The sequence below is a fragment of the Chamaea fasciata genome, unplaced genomic scaffold, assembly GCF_029207755.1.
Source record: "Chamaea fasciata isolate MVZ Bird 193981 ecotype frontalis unplaced genomic scaffold, bChaFas1.0.hap1 SCAF_1, whole genome shotgun sequence".
NCBI lineage: Eukaryota > Metazoa > Chordata > Aves > Passeriformes > Sylviidae > Chamaea > Chamaea fasciata.
Genome location: NW_027094086.1, coordinates 96,385,508 through 96,403,706, shown reverse-complemented (window position 1 = coordinate 96,403,706; position 18,199 = coordinate 96,385,508). Strand labels below are relative to the sequence as shown.

General features: G+C 38.3%; 1 protein-coding gene across 1 annotated transcript in view; it reads right to left on the bottom strand.

The window, feature by feature from the left end:
• TNS3 (tensin 3) overlaps positions 1-16,838 on the bottom strand; it is a 135,578-nt gene extending 118,740 nt beyond the window's left edge. The window contains exons 1-5 of the mRNA XM_066190326.1: positions 16,801-16,838; positions 9,341-9,393; positions 7,730-7,901; positions 1,658-1,708; positions 309-431 (exon numbers count right to left, since the gene is read on the bottom strand). Coding sequence (XP_066046423.1) covers positions 309-431; positions 1,658-1,708; positions 7,730-7,879 — 324 coding nt within the window. The 5' untranslated portion in view covers positions 7,880-7,901; positions 9,341-9,393; positions 16,801-16,838. The remainder of the gene's footprint in view (positions 1-308; positions 432-1,657; positions 1,709-7,729; positions 7,902-9,340; positions 9,394-16,800) is intronic.
• Positions 16,839-18,199: the final 1,361 nt, after the last annotated feature.

The window sequence follows — 18,199 nt, the reverse complement described above, 5'->3', positions numbered from 1 at the left end:
TAGAGAGTTTTCCATTAAGCTGGAAAAATCTCAAGCTTCTAAATACATTTACAGAAATAACAGTGACCTCTGAAGGATGAAGTAACATCAGTTCATGCTATACCTGCAGCAAGGGCTAGGACTTTAGTCATAAAAAGAAATCTTTAACAAGCATGAAAGGTCAATGGATTTAAGCTTACTTACATCAACAGAACATCTGGCACACTGTTGCCAACACTGAAAACAGATTTAACTTTTTAATTTTTAAAATGAGAAGAGTAAAGGACAAGGTTTTTAAAAATGAATACAAACTCATCTACTGCACTTACTCTGCAATGGATCACCACCACGTGTTGAGGGTCATTGTCCAGCCAGGACTCCATAGCCTTGCAGATGGTGCACACCTTATCCAGAAGTGGAGCATGGAGATCAGGCCACCCCACATCCATAAGCTGCAATTAAACAAGTAAGATTCATGATAGACACCTTGACCCTAGTATTACATACTAAAATCTGTATTCAAACAATTGTCATGGTTAAAAGTCTTCACAACTTTTCCCTTCTCACACAATCACACAATTCTCATAATGCTTACAGATCTCTTAAGTGGAAGAGGGAATTTGTTGGTTTTTAAGATACTAGTACTTTTATAAAAACAAATAAACAAAACACTTCTTCCTTCTCGCCCCATCCCAACCTCACCAACCATTTAAAAATGACAACATTTCTGAAGGTCTTGATTTCTTAAAAGATTTTTCAGTTAGAATTTCTGGTATTTTGTAACAGCAAATACAATCAGAATTAAAACAAAGAATGATTTTTGATGGCATTAGTTTTATTTTCAATTTATTTTCTTCACGTGCAACATGATTACAAGATGTCAAAATTTTATTCAGATTTTCTATTCACTACATAGTACAGTTTACTAAACCTTTTTTATTATACACATATTTACTAATAAAACATATGCAATACATACATATTATGCATTCAACACATGCCTAATATTAAAAAACACATCTTTCATGATCAATAAAGAATGCAAAAAGTTAAAATCAAGAGGAGTTTTAGTACTTTCCTCAGGTAGCTTATCTCTGTAAATCTACTGCTGTAAACACACATCTGTGCTACTTTGTCTGGCCTTATAACAGATGCCTAAGTGCACCTGCACACCATTTCTTACAACAAACAGATCAGTTGTGAGAAGGAACAAGAGTCAGACATCAATTATTCTGACATTCCTTATGCCTCTACTGGGCAGAGAAGCAACTACTCAAAGACAATACAAAAGGGAAGTCCTTATCTGAATCGAGTTCACTAGCTTCAGCTGACTGTACATTACAGTATACAACCCTAGTGTCCTGTGACTGCACAAAGAAAGTATACTTGAAGTAAAATTTGTATCACCCAAGAGAAGTTTTTCAGAAGTCACAACAGGCTTCTGGTCCTGTGTGTAAAGTCTGAAAAAACAATAGGAATAGCTGTGTAAAACACAGATCTAACAGACACAAAACAGAACTTGAGAAAAAATAAAAAGGGATGCATGTGGGGTTTTTTAGTATCTTCCAAAACTTCTTCTCTTACTCTGTATATCAACACTTGCATAGCTACAGTGCTTATCAGGCCATTTAAGTTGCATTTAACTCTAGAAAGCTATGTTATGGCAGACAATTGGTACCTTTGGGTTAAGCTTGGAAAGGTCATACCTCTTTTCAGAGAGGTTTAATACCTGTTCAGAAAGAAAGAAAAAAATATTAACCATCAAGACTCTATAATTTATACAGTAAACAGATATATATGAAACATAAAAATTACAAGAAACTACAATGATATGGTTTGCCCACTGTTCTACTAAACTAAACTAAACTAAACTAAACTAAACTAAACTAACATGTGACATCAGACAGCACTAGCAAATGTAATTTAGATATTCAATTATTTTACAATAAAACTAAAGCTAAACCTAAATGCACATTTTGAAAAAGGACAATTAAAATTCTACTACATCTTATTTATTTCGCATGGTTGTGAGTCAGAGGTATACTGAGAGACCTGGCTACCATGCAACATAATGCAGAACATAAGAAGTAACAGTGAGAAGTCTGGGAAGGTGGCAAAGTGTTAAAATTTGAATTTGTGTGCCTGACAAGAAAGTATTGATCTATCAAAACTTTGCAGGGAAGATACGACATACCTATTTAACTATATGTTAGCCTATGAGATCTTCCAGCTCTTCTGTTAATTCACTAAACAGCAAGTTACCCTCCACTTAGTGCTTAATAATGAATAAATGAAGAGATACATTGCAGAATGAACAAAAGAAAGCAGTGTATACAAGAATAATTGACTCTTTAATTAGAAAGTGCCTTAAATTAGTATCAATCAATAACAAAAAGTTAAAATACCATTACTCGAGAACTGAAACCATGCTAATGAGGCAGCTTCTCTTTCACAGTGTGGCTGTTTCACATTCCAAGTTACATATAGATGGCATAATCATTGAAAAAGTCTCATTAATTACATGGAGAGAATGGAATAAACAGGTCATAAACATGAGAAAGAGTTAATATGACGCAAGTCCATTATACAGTTTATTACTACCCGACGACCATTTAAAAACCCTTTTCTAAAGTGTAACACTCTTCTAAAGTGTTACTGTTTTGTGTTAACCAGCACTCTCATGAGATGTCTAAGCAAAGAAGTCAAAAACTCAACAGGTTAAAGCAATTACATCACTGTACATATCCTTATTGGAAATACCAATAGTAAAACAGGAATTAAATTATTATCTTCTAAAAATGACACAAATCTTTTTGTACTTTTCTATTAGCTTTCATAATTGGAAAACAAATTAACAGAGAGGTGCAGTTCTAAATACAGATCTCAGTACAGAATTCTTAAAATGAGTGCTAAGGTTATATTAAGAAATTGATTAGCTAAAATTTTCCACAGGAAAAGAAGGGGTATTTGACAAAAACTTTTTATTCATCTTTCTTATTGTATTTATACTTAAGAACAATTAAAAACCCCTGGTTTTCAGGATACAGCCCTCTTCACGATTGGTATTTGTCATTGATGGATCAGACACCAAACTCAAAGATGCTGTTATACCGAAGTCCCTGTCAAACTACAATGATCACATTGAGATACTCCAAGTATCCCAACACCACAGAATAGTACCAGAAGGTACAGGAACCAACATTTCACATACAACAAAGCAAGACATCACATAAGTCTTTGAAGAGAAGTATATGGTATAAAAAGATGCCATTGTGTGTTTGTTTTAGCTGGGGTAGAGTTAATTTTCTTCATAGTAGCTCAAATGGGACTGTGATTTGGATTTTGTTGAAAATGGTGTCGATAAAAGAGAGATGTTTTCATTATTATTGAGCAGTCCTTACACAGTGTCAAGAGCTTTTCTTTTTCAAGAAATGTTTTTCTTTTCAAGAGCCTTCACACCACACCACCAGTGAGCGGGCTGGGTATGCACAAGAAACTGGGAAAGGACACAGCCAAGACAAGATAACCCCAACTGACCAAAAGGATTTTCTGTATCATATTACATACTCAGCACATAAGCCTAAGGAAGGAGGAAGTGGGGACATTCAGAGTGGTAGTGTTTGACTTCCCAACTCATTATGAAAGGCTTCACATTACACATTATGAAGCCCGGCTGTCCTGGGGATGGTTGAATATCTGCCTGCCCATAGAAAGCAATTAATAATTCCTTGGTTTGCTTTGCTTGTGTGTAAAGCTTTTGTTTAACCTATTAAGCTCATAATACGTATTTTTTCACTTTTACTCTTCCAATTCTCGTCTCCATTCTACTGGTGAGGAAGCAAGTGAGCAGCTGTGTGGGGCCAAGTTACTTGTGGGATTAAACCATCATGACACAGTGGAAGATTAACTGCATCCTTTTTGGTCCCTTTTTGGCATATCCTAGGTCTACTTGTATTTTGGTACAAGAAAGAGGAGCATTACCCTCAGTTTCTAATTTTCATCTGTTGGAAGAGTCATGTTTCTTCTGGGAACCAAAGCCCACAGCCGACATGGGTTTTTTAAGACATCAAAGGCAGAGAAAAATTTATTGTAAGCTATCAAGCTTTCGTCTCTCCCTGAAGGACTCTGGTCTCAGACTGTCAAAGTATAATCCTCTACTGTTAGAGAAAATTAGATACTTTGGGGTTTTTTTCATACTCTTCATAACAAACTCATACTCACACAGGAAACAATGAGCTCCCTCCTATCACTGTAGTGAAAGGAAAACAACTAGATAAAAAATGAGAAATGCTGAATTGTAGTATATGTTCTGTTAGCTGAGACCTTGACCCAATAAAATAGAAGAATTGTTCCCATCAAATTCAGCATGACTGCTGAGCTGCATACCATTTTGTGGAGGTTTTGGGGATTTTTTTCTTTGCTGTTATACATGTGCCTCTTGAGCAGGCTGAAGAGGTATTCAAAACATGAGAAACAAAAGGTAATTTAAAAACAAGCTTTCTACAATCTAATCCTGCAATGCTTTGTCAGGTTAACTTGCAAATTTGCAGAAACACATTTGGAGTAGACAGCATCAAGCTTTCTATTTATCAAGATTTCTGATTTCCAAAGTACCCATTAGAAAACAAATTAATAGAACAAAACTCAAACAAAAAATAACAAAAATCAGTGAAAGAGAAACTGAGGACAATCCCTCCCAGAGACAAACACTACAATCCTTCTCAGACACTAAACCAGACTTACCATAGATCAGATTTTTGTAATACAAACAAGTATTAAGTGAGATTCGATTGAAGAGACTACAAGCTTACACTGTTATTGCATGGAAAAGGCCAGAGAACAAGTGAATTTGAACTTTTAAAGCTTTACACACAGTAAACTTCAAACTATTCAAACTATTACTATTGTGTGCCTTATAAGCTACCATTGCCTGACACAAGGGAAGCCAAGGGCACCAAGGCAGCATTCTGAGGTTATCAGTCCACATCACAAGTTCAGTCTGGTTCACAATGCATCTGTGACATCTCAGTTTGTGAGAAGATGATAATGTGTTTAAATCATTAGTGGAATCTCTCTAGTAACTAATTTCTACCGTAAGTAAAGGTCATGTTCTTGAAGTCCTAGATTTAATTCTAACAGTTTACACACACTACCTAAAAAGACAGTACAAGAAAAAAGTAAATAAAATATTGGCCTTGTTTTAAATTCACCTTCTGTAGTGGTTTCACATTCGCCAAATTCTGTTTTGACAAATTTAGTGTAGTGATATGAGTGTCTACTCTCTTTTCCCTCTGGGAGAGAGGATTTGAGAGAAAAAGGAAAAACAGGCTCAACTTAAGGTAAACAGATAGTTTCGTTAACACACACTAAGAAAAAGAAAAAAGGAAAAAACCAAATGAAACTTCTAGACTAACCCTTTCTCCTAATACAAACTGTTCATTTTCCCACACAACACAGAGAGAAAACTATGATTTTCAGTCAGTTCAACCATCTAAACATAATCTTGCATCACTCTGGGAGAGGAGTCTCTCTAGAGTTTCATGGAGACACTTATCACAATAAAAAGTCTGGTAGCTGTCAATGTCACAAATCTGCAATCGCACAGAATTTTGCAGATTTGTGCAGTCCGACCCATTAGCAGCTTTTCTCTGGCTACTCATGGGTCTCTCAGCATATTTGGTATACTATTTAAGAATGCTTCTTTTAGTATAAAACAAGGATTCTTTTCTTTTATCTCTAAAATGGTCTCTATCTTAACAGAAAGAGACCTATTACCCCAGGAGCTGGGGCTTCAAATCACTTTCTTTCTAGAATTATCTTTGTCTGAAAAGCTGAGACTTCTTTATTTTTACCCCAGGAGCCGGGGTACTCAGAATTCTCAACTAAATCTCACTTATATCAGTACACATAACCTTTGACTAGAACGTACATTTCCCCATACAGCATTGTGATATTACAAGAAATAGTCTATTTCTCCATGGCTACATCCAGAGAAGTCCAGTCAAAAGTGCCGACCTCTTCTATGCCTTCTTCCAATAATATTTATCAGTCCTTTCACTGACTTTGTCTCATGCTGTCTCTCTACATTTTAAATCACTGTAGTGGTTTGAAAGCAAAACCAGTGAGAGACTCCAAGTCAGAAATACAATTTAATAGGAAGAAAAAAAAAAGTAAAATAAAATAAATGCAATAATACAAAAGACCACTGACAGAGTCAGAACACAACCTGATCAGGGTGGTGGAAGCAGTCCAGATGAGGTGGTCTTTCTGAAGCAGTGATCCCATAGAAAGGTCTGGTAGCTCTAGTCCTCTGGGAATCCAGTGGGTAAAGGCTGCCTGTACTATCCCAAATTCCAGATTATATCCAGGTGAGAATGCTTGGCTCCTCCCCCTGGGCAGAGCATCTCACAATAGGATCATATCTTTCTATGAGTCATGAAGTGGGTCTTGATGGCCCATTAAACAGAGATAGGTCCCAGAGGGAGTTACCAATGAGTCATGCAGCAAAGGCATCGATGGGCCATTAACAGAAGATAGCCCAGAGGGAGGGGGCCTGGGAAAAACACTGCCCCATCTGGTTTCAACAGCTCATGAAGACGTGATAGAATAAACACTTTGTGCAAATCCTGCACTGAAACCCAGGACAATCACTCTGTCTTCCATGGAGGAAAGGGTTAATGTTTTTGCCCAGAGTCTTTTTTTTCTCTCAAGCTGGCTCCCAGTGTCTATCTTGAAAGCCACGCAGGTGATGAGGAATGGGGGCTGGGTGGGGGGGAAGCATGCTCTGGAATGCTGATTGATGCCTCTCTGGGGCCAGTGGCACCAGCAGCCCAGACAGGACATGGCCTGGCCAGGACCTGCTTGCAGGGCAGCGGCCCCTAGAGGCCCAGCCAGGCCCAGCCCAAACCGACCGGGGCAGGCAACGGGGCCTGGACTGGGCCTCTAACTTCTGATGTGATGTTAACTTCTGGCCAGCCACAAGAGAAAAGGGCCGAGCTATCTGGGATCCTCTGATTTAAGTCAGGGTTCTCCAGAGGCATAACTAACTCTTTAATTGGTCAGCCAAGCTGTCAACATCTGCTATAACTTCCCAAAAAAACCAAAAACCCTCACATCTATGCTAAACTACCACACCTTCATAGAACAAGGTGAGACAATACATGCAATGGCCCTATCCAGAAAACAGCACAGGAGATTAATAGTTTGTCGTCAACATTTAAAAAAAAAAAAATCTGCACACAGAGCTCACTATATATTTGCTTGATTTGCAGAAAACTAAATGGCATAAAAAAATTCACCTAAAACAAGTTAATGAGAAAAAGTTGGACAGAACACATCAACAGCAACCCAGCTTTTACATGTTGACTTCACAAGTGAAGACATGACAGTGACAGACTATCAGATATCCACCTAAGAACCCAGATGCAGATCACTGCTACAACAGAAGAACACACTCCACATTGCAGGGTGTGTATTTTTAAGAGCATGCTTTGGACAATGAAAATGGTCAGTGCAATTATTCTTCAGCATTTGACTACATCTTATCACCACATCACCACAGAGACTGCACTCCCCCAGCAAAAATGTGTTTTCAATATCTAGCAGCTTAAAACACAACTGAAAATCTTGCTACAAGGCTGTGAAGATGGACCAAAGAGTGACTTTAATTTATAATGGTTTATGTAGACATAAAGTAGTCTTCCTGCATGACAAAAGAAGATGCGCCACAAATGGCTGATCTTACACGTACCAAGTAATTATCACCGTGTTTGGACTTGAGCATTCGTGTTACTTCTTGTAGATTGTGGAGGTAAGTTTCCTCAGAACAGCCAGCAGGGAAGGATACAGCAATAATCCGCTCTGTGATGTAAGTGAGGTCAAGTTCATAGCCTTCCTCCATAATGTGATCAAAGTCTACACTTCTGGGAAGAAATTAGATGTGACAGTAGTTCAGAGCAATGCAGCCAAGAAGAAACATGGCACATTATTGAGAAGAAATTGCAACTTAGACTCCTACAGCCATGCATCAGAGGTTTGCAACAATTTCAATACAATTACAACTCATTAAACACCTACAGAGCTCAAACTATTCAGTTCAGAACACAAATGGAGTTCTCCACCAGAATCCTTTACATCCAAACTGCAGTGAAAAAATCTCTGCAACCAATAATGTGGAAAAGCAACAAAATGAATACAAGCAATTTGACAAATACTAGCACAATAAATTTGTGAGTCAAACATAAATGTATAGGTACTTCTGTCTGTACACACCTCTCTGTAGAATTCCTCAAACGTTTTACAAATTGGAAGCTTGACCAGCAATCTGTTAAACACTGCAAATCTTGAAGCCTGCTCTGGGTAAAACTGAAGTGAATCTAAAACCAGCCCCCAAAGTACAACAGACATGAATGTAATTCAATTAATTTCACTGGTTAGCAAATACTTCTACTGCTTTTCCAGGTGCTGGGCACAACTTTTTCCGTCTGTCATGGGGTGACGTTGTGAGGTTTGTATCCCCAGTTGTCTGTTGGATCTCTGTTGGATACTGCCCTGTGTGCCCTTGGTGTTGGGTCTGGGAGCAGGGGGAAGGGAGAGGCGTGCGGTTTGTTTTCAGAAACTTTCCTCCGCCAGCTGGCCTTGAGAGTCAGATTCAGCAACACATGACGAGGGATGGAGAGATTTTTTTTTTTCTTCAGTAGTTAGTTAGCTAGTTAGGCAGTAGCTAGCAGAGAAGGAGAAGTTTCACTTTTTTTTCCTCTCCTCCTGTTTTTTTTTTCTTTCCTGTTTTTTTCCCCTCTTTTTTCGCCTTCCTTTGGAATGTTAAAATCTCTCTGGACAGAGGACTCGGGGGAGTGCCGTGGGGGCCTGCACCTGGAACCCACCAAGATCCATTCTGCGCAGCATGTCCCAGCACCAGAGGGACTGAGACAGAGCAACCACCTCCAGGAAGGACTTCTTTTCTAATCCTGTCATCTCTCCACAGCAGCACAAAGTTCTTGTCATCCAGTATTGTAGAATTTATTGTGCTGGGAAGTGCTTTGTCTGTTTAATAAACAGGGTTCTTTCCACTTCTCTCGGAGGAGGTTTTTTTCTTCCCTGAACCGGTTGGGGGAGGGGAGGGAGGGCCCCCTTAGGAGGTTTCCTTCCAAAAATCTGCCTCAAACTTCTACACCTTCTTAATAAACTATCAGAAGATCAGCTCAGTAACTATGCCTAGTTGTTTTCTCATAAAGGCATTGTAAAAATGGTACTTGGATAGCAGAAGACTGAACTCACAGAAATCACAACCACAATTAACAAAGCCTAAACCCACCGCCACACCACATGACACTGCTACATAAAATATAAAAGAAATACTTGCCGTGATATTTTGTCACAACTGAAGGAGGAGTTCTTCAAAGCACAGCTGGAATTCTGGAACAAAGAAAGCAGAAAAATCAATCCAGAACCCTATTTGCTGTCACCGATGTCAACGCTTCTGCCTTTTTTTCTTCATTTATGATTTGAAAGACTATAACAAGAGGATACAAGAGGATTATTGCCCTATGTTTTGAATGCAAACATGGTGGTTATGCCTGGATTTTGTCTAACTTTCTACTACCTCTTCCAACTCACTACTGCCAGAAAAGTCTTTTGTGACATTTTTTGTGCTCTTCTTGGTAATTGCATTAAGATTAGAGAAAACATAGCAGGCTTTGAGAATATGTAACTTGAATTTTTGTATAGATCTACAAAAGTAAGTTCCTCTCCACTGATTTTCTTATGACAATATTGAAATATACACTTCTGTATCAGACTCCTGAGAAATTTATCCTGAGAATGTGTAGTAGTTTATTTTTGTAGGTCCATTTGTTCAGTAATAGTAACTATGAATGAAAAAGTGTAAAAATATTCTCCCTCATGAACCATAATAACAGAATTTGTCTCACCTAATTGTAGGTGTCTCAGATTTAAGCTCCAGTGTGACTGCCACCCAAGCTCTGTATGCAACAGAGAGAAAGAGACATCAGGAGGGGACAGTACCCCTTCCTTCCAGGATAGGTTTGAAAAGAAAAAAAACCTACAAAAAGGCAGCTTCCACTAAACAAACATTAAATAAAAAGAAATAATAATATTCACTTTACATTTAGCCATCTCTACATATATATTTAGCTTGTGTATATTTATTTTATTTATTTTTAATTCATGTATTTTGTTTATTTTTTAATTTAGCACTTAGATATGTATGTCTTGATATAGAAAATCAGAAGTTAAATTTAGAATCATGCATCAGTAAATCAATAAGTGAAAGAGTATTCCCTCCTCTCCCTGCTCTGAATTCATACTTTATAATACAGACACATGCACATAAAAGCTTATTTATTAAGGATTAGAGCTGGAAAACTGATAAACTATTTTGGCTACACACAACAAGTGTTCCCAAACCAAATAAACTGTGTTTGAATGGAAGATGCCTTAGAACTTTCCATAAAATGATGCTGTGTATCAAAATCTGGGAATAGCTAGGGCACATACAAGCATGAAAGTGGCACATTTTCTTTCAGAATTTCTGGAAGTGAACTGTTCTGGCAAATTTTAAAGCACAACTGATGACATAAGGTGCACCCCATGTAAGTATTTGATCCCAGTTTCACTAGTTTCTGTCTTTACTTAGAAAACAGAAGATGAGGAAACTTCAAGGTATTTTCAGCCTCTTTTTATCAAAACCTTCTTAAAATTTTAAAGGCTTTAGATAATACACCATGGATGCCAAAACAAGTAAATAACGATAACTGAAATACAAGACATAGCTTTTGGCATATTTTGGTTTTGTTTTATAAATAGAAAGCAATTAGAAGTAGGACTCTCTACACTTCCTTGGATTCTGTTGGTCACAGATGTATTCATTGCTTAAGAAGTACTTCTGCCATTTACTAAAAATTTGATGACTAAACTGTCTTGTATCCTGAATAATCAGACACTTGAAACAGCTTCCTCTGGTAAGAAAGTTAGTGATAAAATCATTCTCTATTTCACACTGTTGTGCCATATAAACTAGCATAAATCCTAGTAGTATGCAGTGTACAAGCATATGAACAATTATATAACGCAAACCACTAGCAAAAAAACCCTATTAGTGAGATATATATTTACTGTGTGCATGCTGTGTCACCACACCATCAGAATACAAGTTTACCCAAACAAGATTCAGCAGCACAGGGCAGACCATCCATAAAGGCAAATCATCTCCATCCAAGTGAAAACAAACACTGTTTACTGCTTGCTACACACCAGAGGGATAATGGCCAAAAAAACCTGACTAAACTTCCAAGACAGCAAATGCTGTATGGCCTATCACAGAATGGACAATTACACAGAAAATCTCTCAAAACTAGGTATGATTTTCATTTCCTAACAAATAAAAGCAGTAGAGAAGATGCAGGGCAATGAAAAACAGTGGTTCCATATGGGGTGTTTAAAGCATACCTGGCTAAAAATTTAGAGTTGAAATTAAAACAGACTCAGTGAAACTAGTGCTTGGTATGTTGTGAGTAGGACAGACCACCCTGAGATTATTCTTCTGTTAACTTCTCCCAATGATTTTTGTTCCCCTGCTTCCCTGGGACTGTCTGGCAATGCTGTCATAACCAGTATACTCAGTAGTATAACCAGACATATAAGGAACAGTTTTCAAAAAAGTAAACACCTTTGATTCACCTATTTATTCAATTTTAAATACCTTTTATATTCCAAACGATACCACATAGATGTTATCTCTATGTAAGCAAGTGCAAGGAACCTTTTGGTCAAATTTACCTGCAGTGGTATGAAGGCCAGCAGGTAGAGGCAATAGGTTCTCTAACAACCATCTTTCCATTCACAGATTTGTATTAATAAGCAAATTCATTGCATCCAAGGTACTGTGTTATTTCCCTTTTCCAGTATAAATTCAAGCCATACAGCTATTTCCTCTGACACACTCTGTACTGCTTCTTTTGCTCCACTGGCTCCTGCACCTAGTACTGGGCTCACCTCAGAGCTTGTTATGCCAACTTTCTCAAAAATTAAGTCCTCAGACAAAACCATCTGTTTTGGTAGCAGGGGGCCACAAAGATGGCTCCTCTGGGAAGCTGCTGGAAAAGTCACAGGTTTTGCTCCTAGTCAGAGAAGAGAAGGAAAGCAGAACATGTGAAGGAAAACAACATGGCAACACCAAGGTCAGTGGAGAAGGAGGGGGAGAAGGTGTTCCAGGCACCGGAGCTGAGATTCCCCTGCAGGCTGTGGTGAAGACCATGGTGAAGCAGGTTGTCCCTCTGCAGTCCATGGTACACGGGGGATGCAGAGATCCACCCGCAGCCCATGGGGGAGGTGCCCATGCCAGAGCAGGTAGATGCCTGGAAGAGGCTGTGACCCAGCGGAAGACCCAGTGGAGAGAGAGGGCCTTTGCTTCCACACTGGAGCAGCCAGTCCCTGGATGACTGCAAACCATGGAAAGAGAGACACATGCCACAAGCGTTTTGGGAGAACTGACTGCACATTAGAGGCACTCATGTTGCAGCAGGTGCAGTGCTGCTGCTTGTGAGAGTGGACCCATGCCAGAGAAGTTCATGGAGAACTGTCTCCCATGGGAGGGACCCCATAGTCTCACAGGGGAAGGACTCCTCTCCCAGAGCAGCAGAACAAAATATCTGAACTGACCAAAATCCCCATGCTCTTTCTCCATGCACTGCTGGTGGGAAGAAGGGAGGGGCTGAGGGGAAATGGTGGTTTATTTTACTTCTCATTATCCTCCTTGGATTCTGTTAGTAATAAATTTCACTTTGCAATGTTAAGTTGAGCCTGTTTTGCCCTTGAAGTGTTTTCTCCTGGTCCTTATCTCAACTCCTGAAGCCTTCATTAACTTTTTGTTCCCTCTCCTCTGCCCAGCTGTGGCAGGGGAGGGTGAGCAAGTGACTCTTGTTGGTGCCTGGTGTTGGGCCAGTGTCAAACCTCGACACCATCCCAGAGTCCCCTACAGCTGAGGTATGATACAGAAGCTAAGAAACAGTCCCATATTGAATTCTGAATAATTTTCACCAGGTCACAAGAGACACTAGACCTAAGTTTCCCAGTACAGCCTGCTGCCAATGCGAGCATAGAAAGTGGGCCAAGCAGACCAATTAAACTAAAGCACAGATTGAACAAAACAGACTTTTGAGATCAGCCCTGTTTATTCACCTTCTTCTGACACCAAAGAGGGTGAATTTCATCATGGATTACCTGGCTTGCCTCAAATAGCAAGCTTGTACCAGTCCCATGCAGCAAACAGCATCTCATACCTTTATAATCTTACTTTGAGACACTTAACAGATTCAGACCAAAAATATGACAAAGGTCATGTACAGGCCATCTCACACCATGTGGCCCAGAGATGGCATTGAGACAACTTCTCCACAAGTCCAGAAACTGAAGGAGTAAGAAATAACCTTTCTGCTAAATCTGCATCCCCTGTCCTATGATGAAAGGCTGTCTCTCAAAGAAATTGAGAAAATAAAATAAAAATAATTCCTTAAAAAAAAAAAAAAAAGTTATGCATAAAAAAAGTCCTTATCTCAGCTAGATGATCATCCTCAACTTTTCCAAGAACAGAATAAGGAAACTTGGGTTACAGCCAGTAGGCTTACATACCCCACTAGGCTTACATACTTCATAGGTTAAAGTTCTCTGTAGTAGAGCTTCTGACACCAGAACAATTATGAAAAGGACAAAGGATAAAGGGAGTTCAGTTGTGCCCCAGACAAAGTCATCTGCATTTCTGCAGTACACTGAGTTACTACACAGCTCTGGAATAGTAAGTAAATCAAAAACCTAATAAGTGAACTACTAGTTTCCAATACCAAAATAAAATGAGACGTGGGCCACACACGGGCTTAAAAACACTGTGTGGGATTATGACGTGCCCTTTTTGAGACTAGAATCAAAGACAGGCTAAGGAAGCCAAATGAAAAATCAAGCAGTTGCCTTTCCTAAAACCCTGTTACTGGCATTGAACTAAAATACAGTAGTATTAATAGAATGATACAGCATCTGCTTAAAAGTTATCTCAGCAGAATAGAAGAAAGCCTGGTTTCAAGGACTGGGTTGTTCTAAACAGCTGAGTCAGCTGTACATCAACTATATATATTGTTCCTATGATGAACTGCACTACTGAAAACTCAGAGCTATAAGATCTGACATGCACTCATGTAGCTCATCTGTTTCTCTCCTGGGCTTCTTCTTGAATGAAAGCATTAACAGATGTAAGGATCAATGAGTAGAAACTACAGCTATCTGAAATGTAAATCAGTGATGCATCTGTGACTTAAAGATATCAGAGGACATTTTGAAAGAATGGCATGTATCTACTTCAGATAGAAGTATTTTATTTGTGCCTATTTTTAATGTTGCTATAAGCAAAAGAGAATTTGACTAGCTAAGCTGCATAAAATTATATAGATTTTACAGATTTTTTCCATCTTATGAAACTTTTTTCCCCATGTGATTGTTCAACATTCAAACAGCATAAATAAAAATACCAATAGAAAGACTCAACAGCAGGATACCTGAATGCATTTAACCAGATCTGTGATGTATTTTCATTTCTTAAGCCAGGGACAGGAATCAGAAGAAATTCTCCAACCTATTCCAAGACACAGCGTAACAGTTTTATACACTCCAGCATATTGCAGAAAAAGACAGGGCAATGAACTACACTGATTGTTGGACTGCTCCAGTAATTCCTGCTGACACAATGAAACATGTATGGATGTTTTGGATGAGAACCAGAATTTGCATAACCTTTTGGCCTTTGGCTTTAGAATGATTCCAAGTGCAGAAAATATTCATGCTTTGTAAATAAAAATGTCTCTATGCTATTGTGTATCAATTCCTGCAGTAAATATTAATTTAAAATGTTGTTTTAGTTGACTCTGTGCAAGAGATTTATTTCTACTGCAAGCAGCTTTTTGTTTGAGAGCAAATATAGTTTTGTTTTGTATACTGTGGTCCATAAAAATCCTGATCTGTTCCCCTGTGTAGTGTAACAACAGGAATCCAGACAGATGTGACCCTTGCAAGTTGCAGTGTCTGCAGAACTTATAAATCCCAGCTTGCTTTCTCTCTGACTCCTGGCTGCTGGAAAAGCTGCTCCCATGATTCTTTCATACAACATTTCAGCCAAAATTGCCAGGCTCTGCAAACAAGTTCACTGTAGGGTCCTGTAATCCACCTCAATTTTAACAAGTTTGTTGGGCTCTTGGATATAGAGTTCTACCTATAGAGTTCTATCAGTCTTCCAGGGAAAGAAGGAACTAAACAGGGCTGAAAGATTATCTTCCAACTTACTTAGATTCAAGAAAACAGCCCTGCTCATGGCCTGAAAGTTCCTTGTACAGTTGGGCTCTCTATCCATCTTTTGGTCTCTTTTCGTAACAGAGAGAAGGCACATAGCACATTTCTTCTGCTAAGAACTCTTTAGAAGAAAATACTAAATGCATGTAAAGTCATTCATGACTCTCATTCATGTGAGAATGAGGTATAATTGTGTCTTACTTAGTGTAAAATTTTCCAGGTATACATGATCACATTCAGAAATTTGTATTTCTGGAGCCTTACTTCTACAACATCTCAAGACTAGGAGTTCACACAAAGCTTTGTGAGGTTAGCACCTAGCCCTAATCATCACTATTGCCACTATTGTCTTTTGCACACCTGCCTGGGTGAATCAGAGTTGTGTCAACACTCAAATGACTGTGTTCCACTACAAATCTATGGGGGAAATTATAATATCCATATATTAGTACTACTACTTTAAGTATTAGGAAAGGAGCTTGCCTTAGCTGACTGATGTATGTGCTCCAGCTCCAATTGTAGCATAGTTTCATAATTATGCTAGAGCTTTGAAACAGCTTCCTGAATGAGTACTATCCACAGGCAATGTAATTAAGCACAACAGACACAGCAGAGTGTAAAGGCTTCTGCATTAATTCACACCTACCACATTGTGAAGCTCAGTAGAAGTACTGTATGGCATGACCAAGTAGCACCTAACACAAAGTTTTTGTATGTATGTCGACTATTTACTCTAAAGAGATAGTTATGTGCAGAGTAGAAAGAGAAAAAAGAAAAAAAATTGGCAGCAGAGAGAAAGCCTCCAGAGTGGATCTCCTGAGTTTCTCTCAGATCTAGTTATGATGCAAGTGACCAAAACTGAAGTAAAACTTTCACCACAAATTTAGAGCACCTGTTAACTAACAGATTATATGCACACAATTCTTGAATATAAAGTGAATAATTTCTGATAGCCTTTAGCTGAAACAAGAAATTCAATGTATTTGTTTTAAATATGTTAATATTAAGAATAAAATAGCATTCCATGAGGAAGCCCTTTAAACGTAAGAAAATGGAAATGGCACAGCAACTGGAACAAATATAAGCTAAAAGATCAATTTCATATTGAACACAATGCAAGAATTAATATTATCCTTGCTGAAAAAAATATCACTTTACTTTCTGAATGCCTCTGAATACAATTCAGTCTGTGAAGATTATAGTATTTCTCTTTATTTCTCCCTTGCTTGATTTAAAAACAAGCAATGCAGAGTTCATTTCATTGTTTCTAAAAAAAACTCAGTGGTGGAAAAAAACCACTAGTGAGTCCTAATGAGTAGCTAATTTCACACAGTAAAGAAACCAAAGTGGGTACTTTGAAAATGGCTAGCAACAAATGCTTTGTGAAGATATGATACAAATAAGCAGCCACAAGCCAGAAGATAAATCAGGCCAAGTAAAAGAAAAAAGATTCAATAAAATGAAATTACTTACACTTCTGGTTACATGATTTTTAACCACCTCAGAGTTATTAGCCTGCAAAAGGAAAAAAATTAACACAAATTACTTTAATTCTCCAGATAGTTTAAGTATGTTTTAAGAAATCCCCTCCTAATGGCACATGCATACACACACACGCGCACACACACACACACAAAAATCATTCAGAAGTACATATTCATTCTACAGTATTAATAAGCTAACTACCTTTCAAACAGATACGGAAAATCATTTAATTTTGCATTATCGTCCAGCATATTCAGGTCTATATGATGTACTCAGCTACTGAGAGTGTTTATTCCAAGGTACAATACCCATGGAGACATATATTGCTAATCACTTACTCCCTTTTGCATTTTTACCCAATTGCAAGGGTTGTTTGAACCTTCAAGGTTCTTCTCAGCAGATTAAAGGTGATATATAGGGCAAACAACTGTATCACTATAACTTCAGTTACTATTATTTCAGTCTTAGCATATCCACTGCTACTTAACAAAAATACACAGACTCAAATTGAAAAAGGCAAAATACAGTTTCTGGATTCACTTGAAAATCTCCGTACAAAGAGATTTCATGAGGAGCACAAGCAGGGCACTTGGGAAAACACACTGCCCACCCCACTTTGGCCCTTCACCAGAAAGTTCATACTTTAACTGAACTCAGTACCCACCCTTCCACAACAACTAAGCAACCTATTTGTGTAATTGCGTATAGAAACATAAATGAGGTTCACATGTAATGTGCGCCAGTTAAAAGGGGTTTTGTCCATGCACTTCTCAGTTTGGCATTGGATCAGTGTAGTCTGCAAGTTTTCTCGGATAACTATAAGGTGGAATAAGGAATAAAAAGCAAGAAGCTCTTCTTTTTCTTTTTTAATGTTTTGAATTTGCTCTCCAGTTTGTCAAGCTTTTACTGAAATGTCTCATATTCTCTCACTCTGCTATTAGCAATAGCTCTCTCCACTTTAGTACTGAGAGGAAACACAGAGTGCTAAAAGCACAGGGCTTGACATAACTATCTCAACTTGCAGGATCACGCTGTTTCCTTTTTCCTCTGACTTAAGGGGAAGACTGCTGAAAGAACCATCTCAGGTAAACAGATGAGTATGTATACACTCAGAGTGTCTGTATGGATGAATGTAATAAGGGATCACACTCAAGTTTTCATATGTCCCCTTCACAGCTTTAAAATGGTTGCCCCCAAGCCAAATAATATTCCTGCTGCCTATTTATCAGCTCTAGGACTAAAATTACAAATAAACTCCTTCACTGGCTAACTACTGTGGTACATTTGTTTGAGATATGGACAATCCAGCTTCAAGTCTCTGACTGGACACTTATGAAGAGGGGCTTTGAAAGTATATTCTAATATCCAAGCTAAAGATCTTAACCAG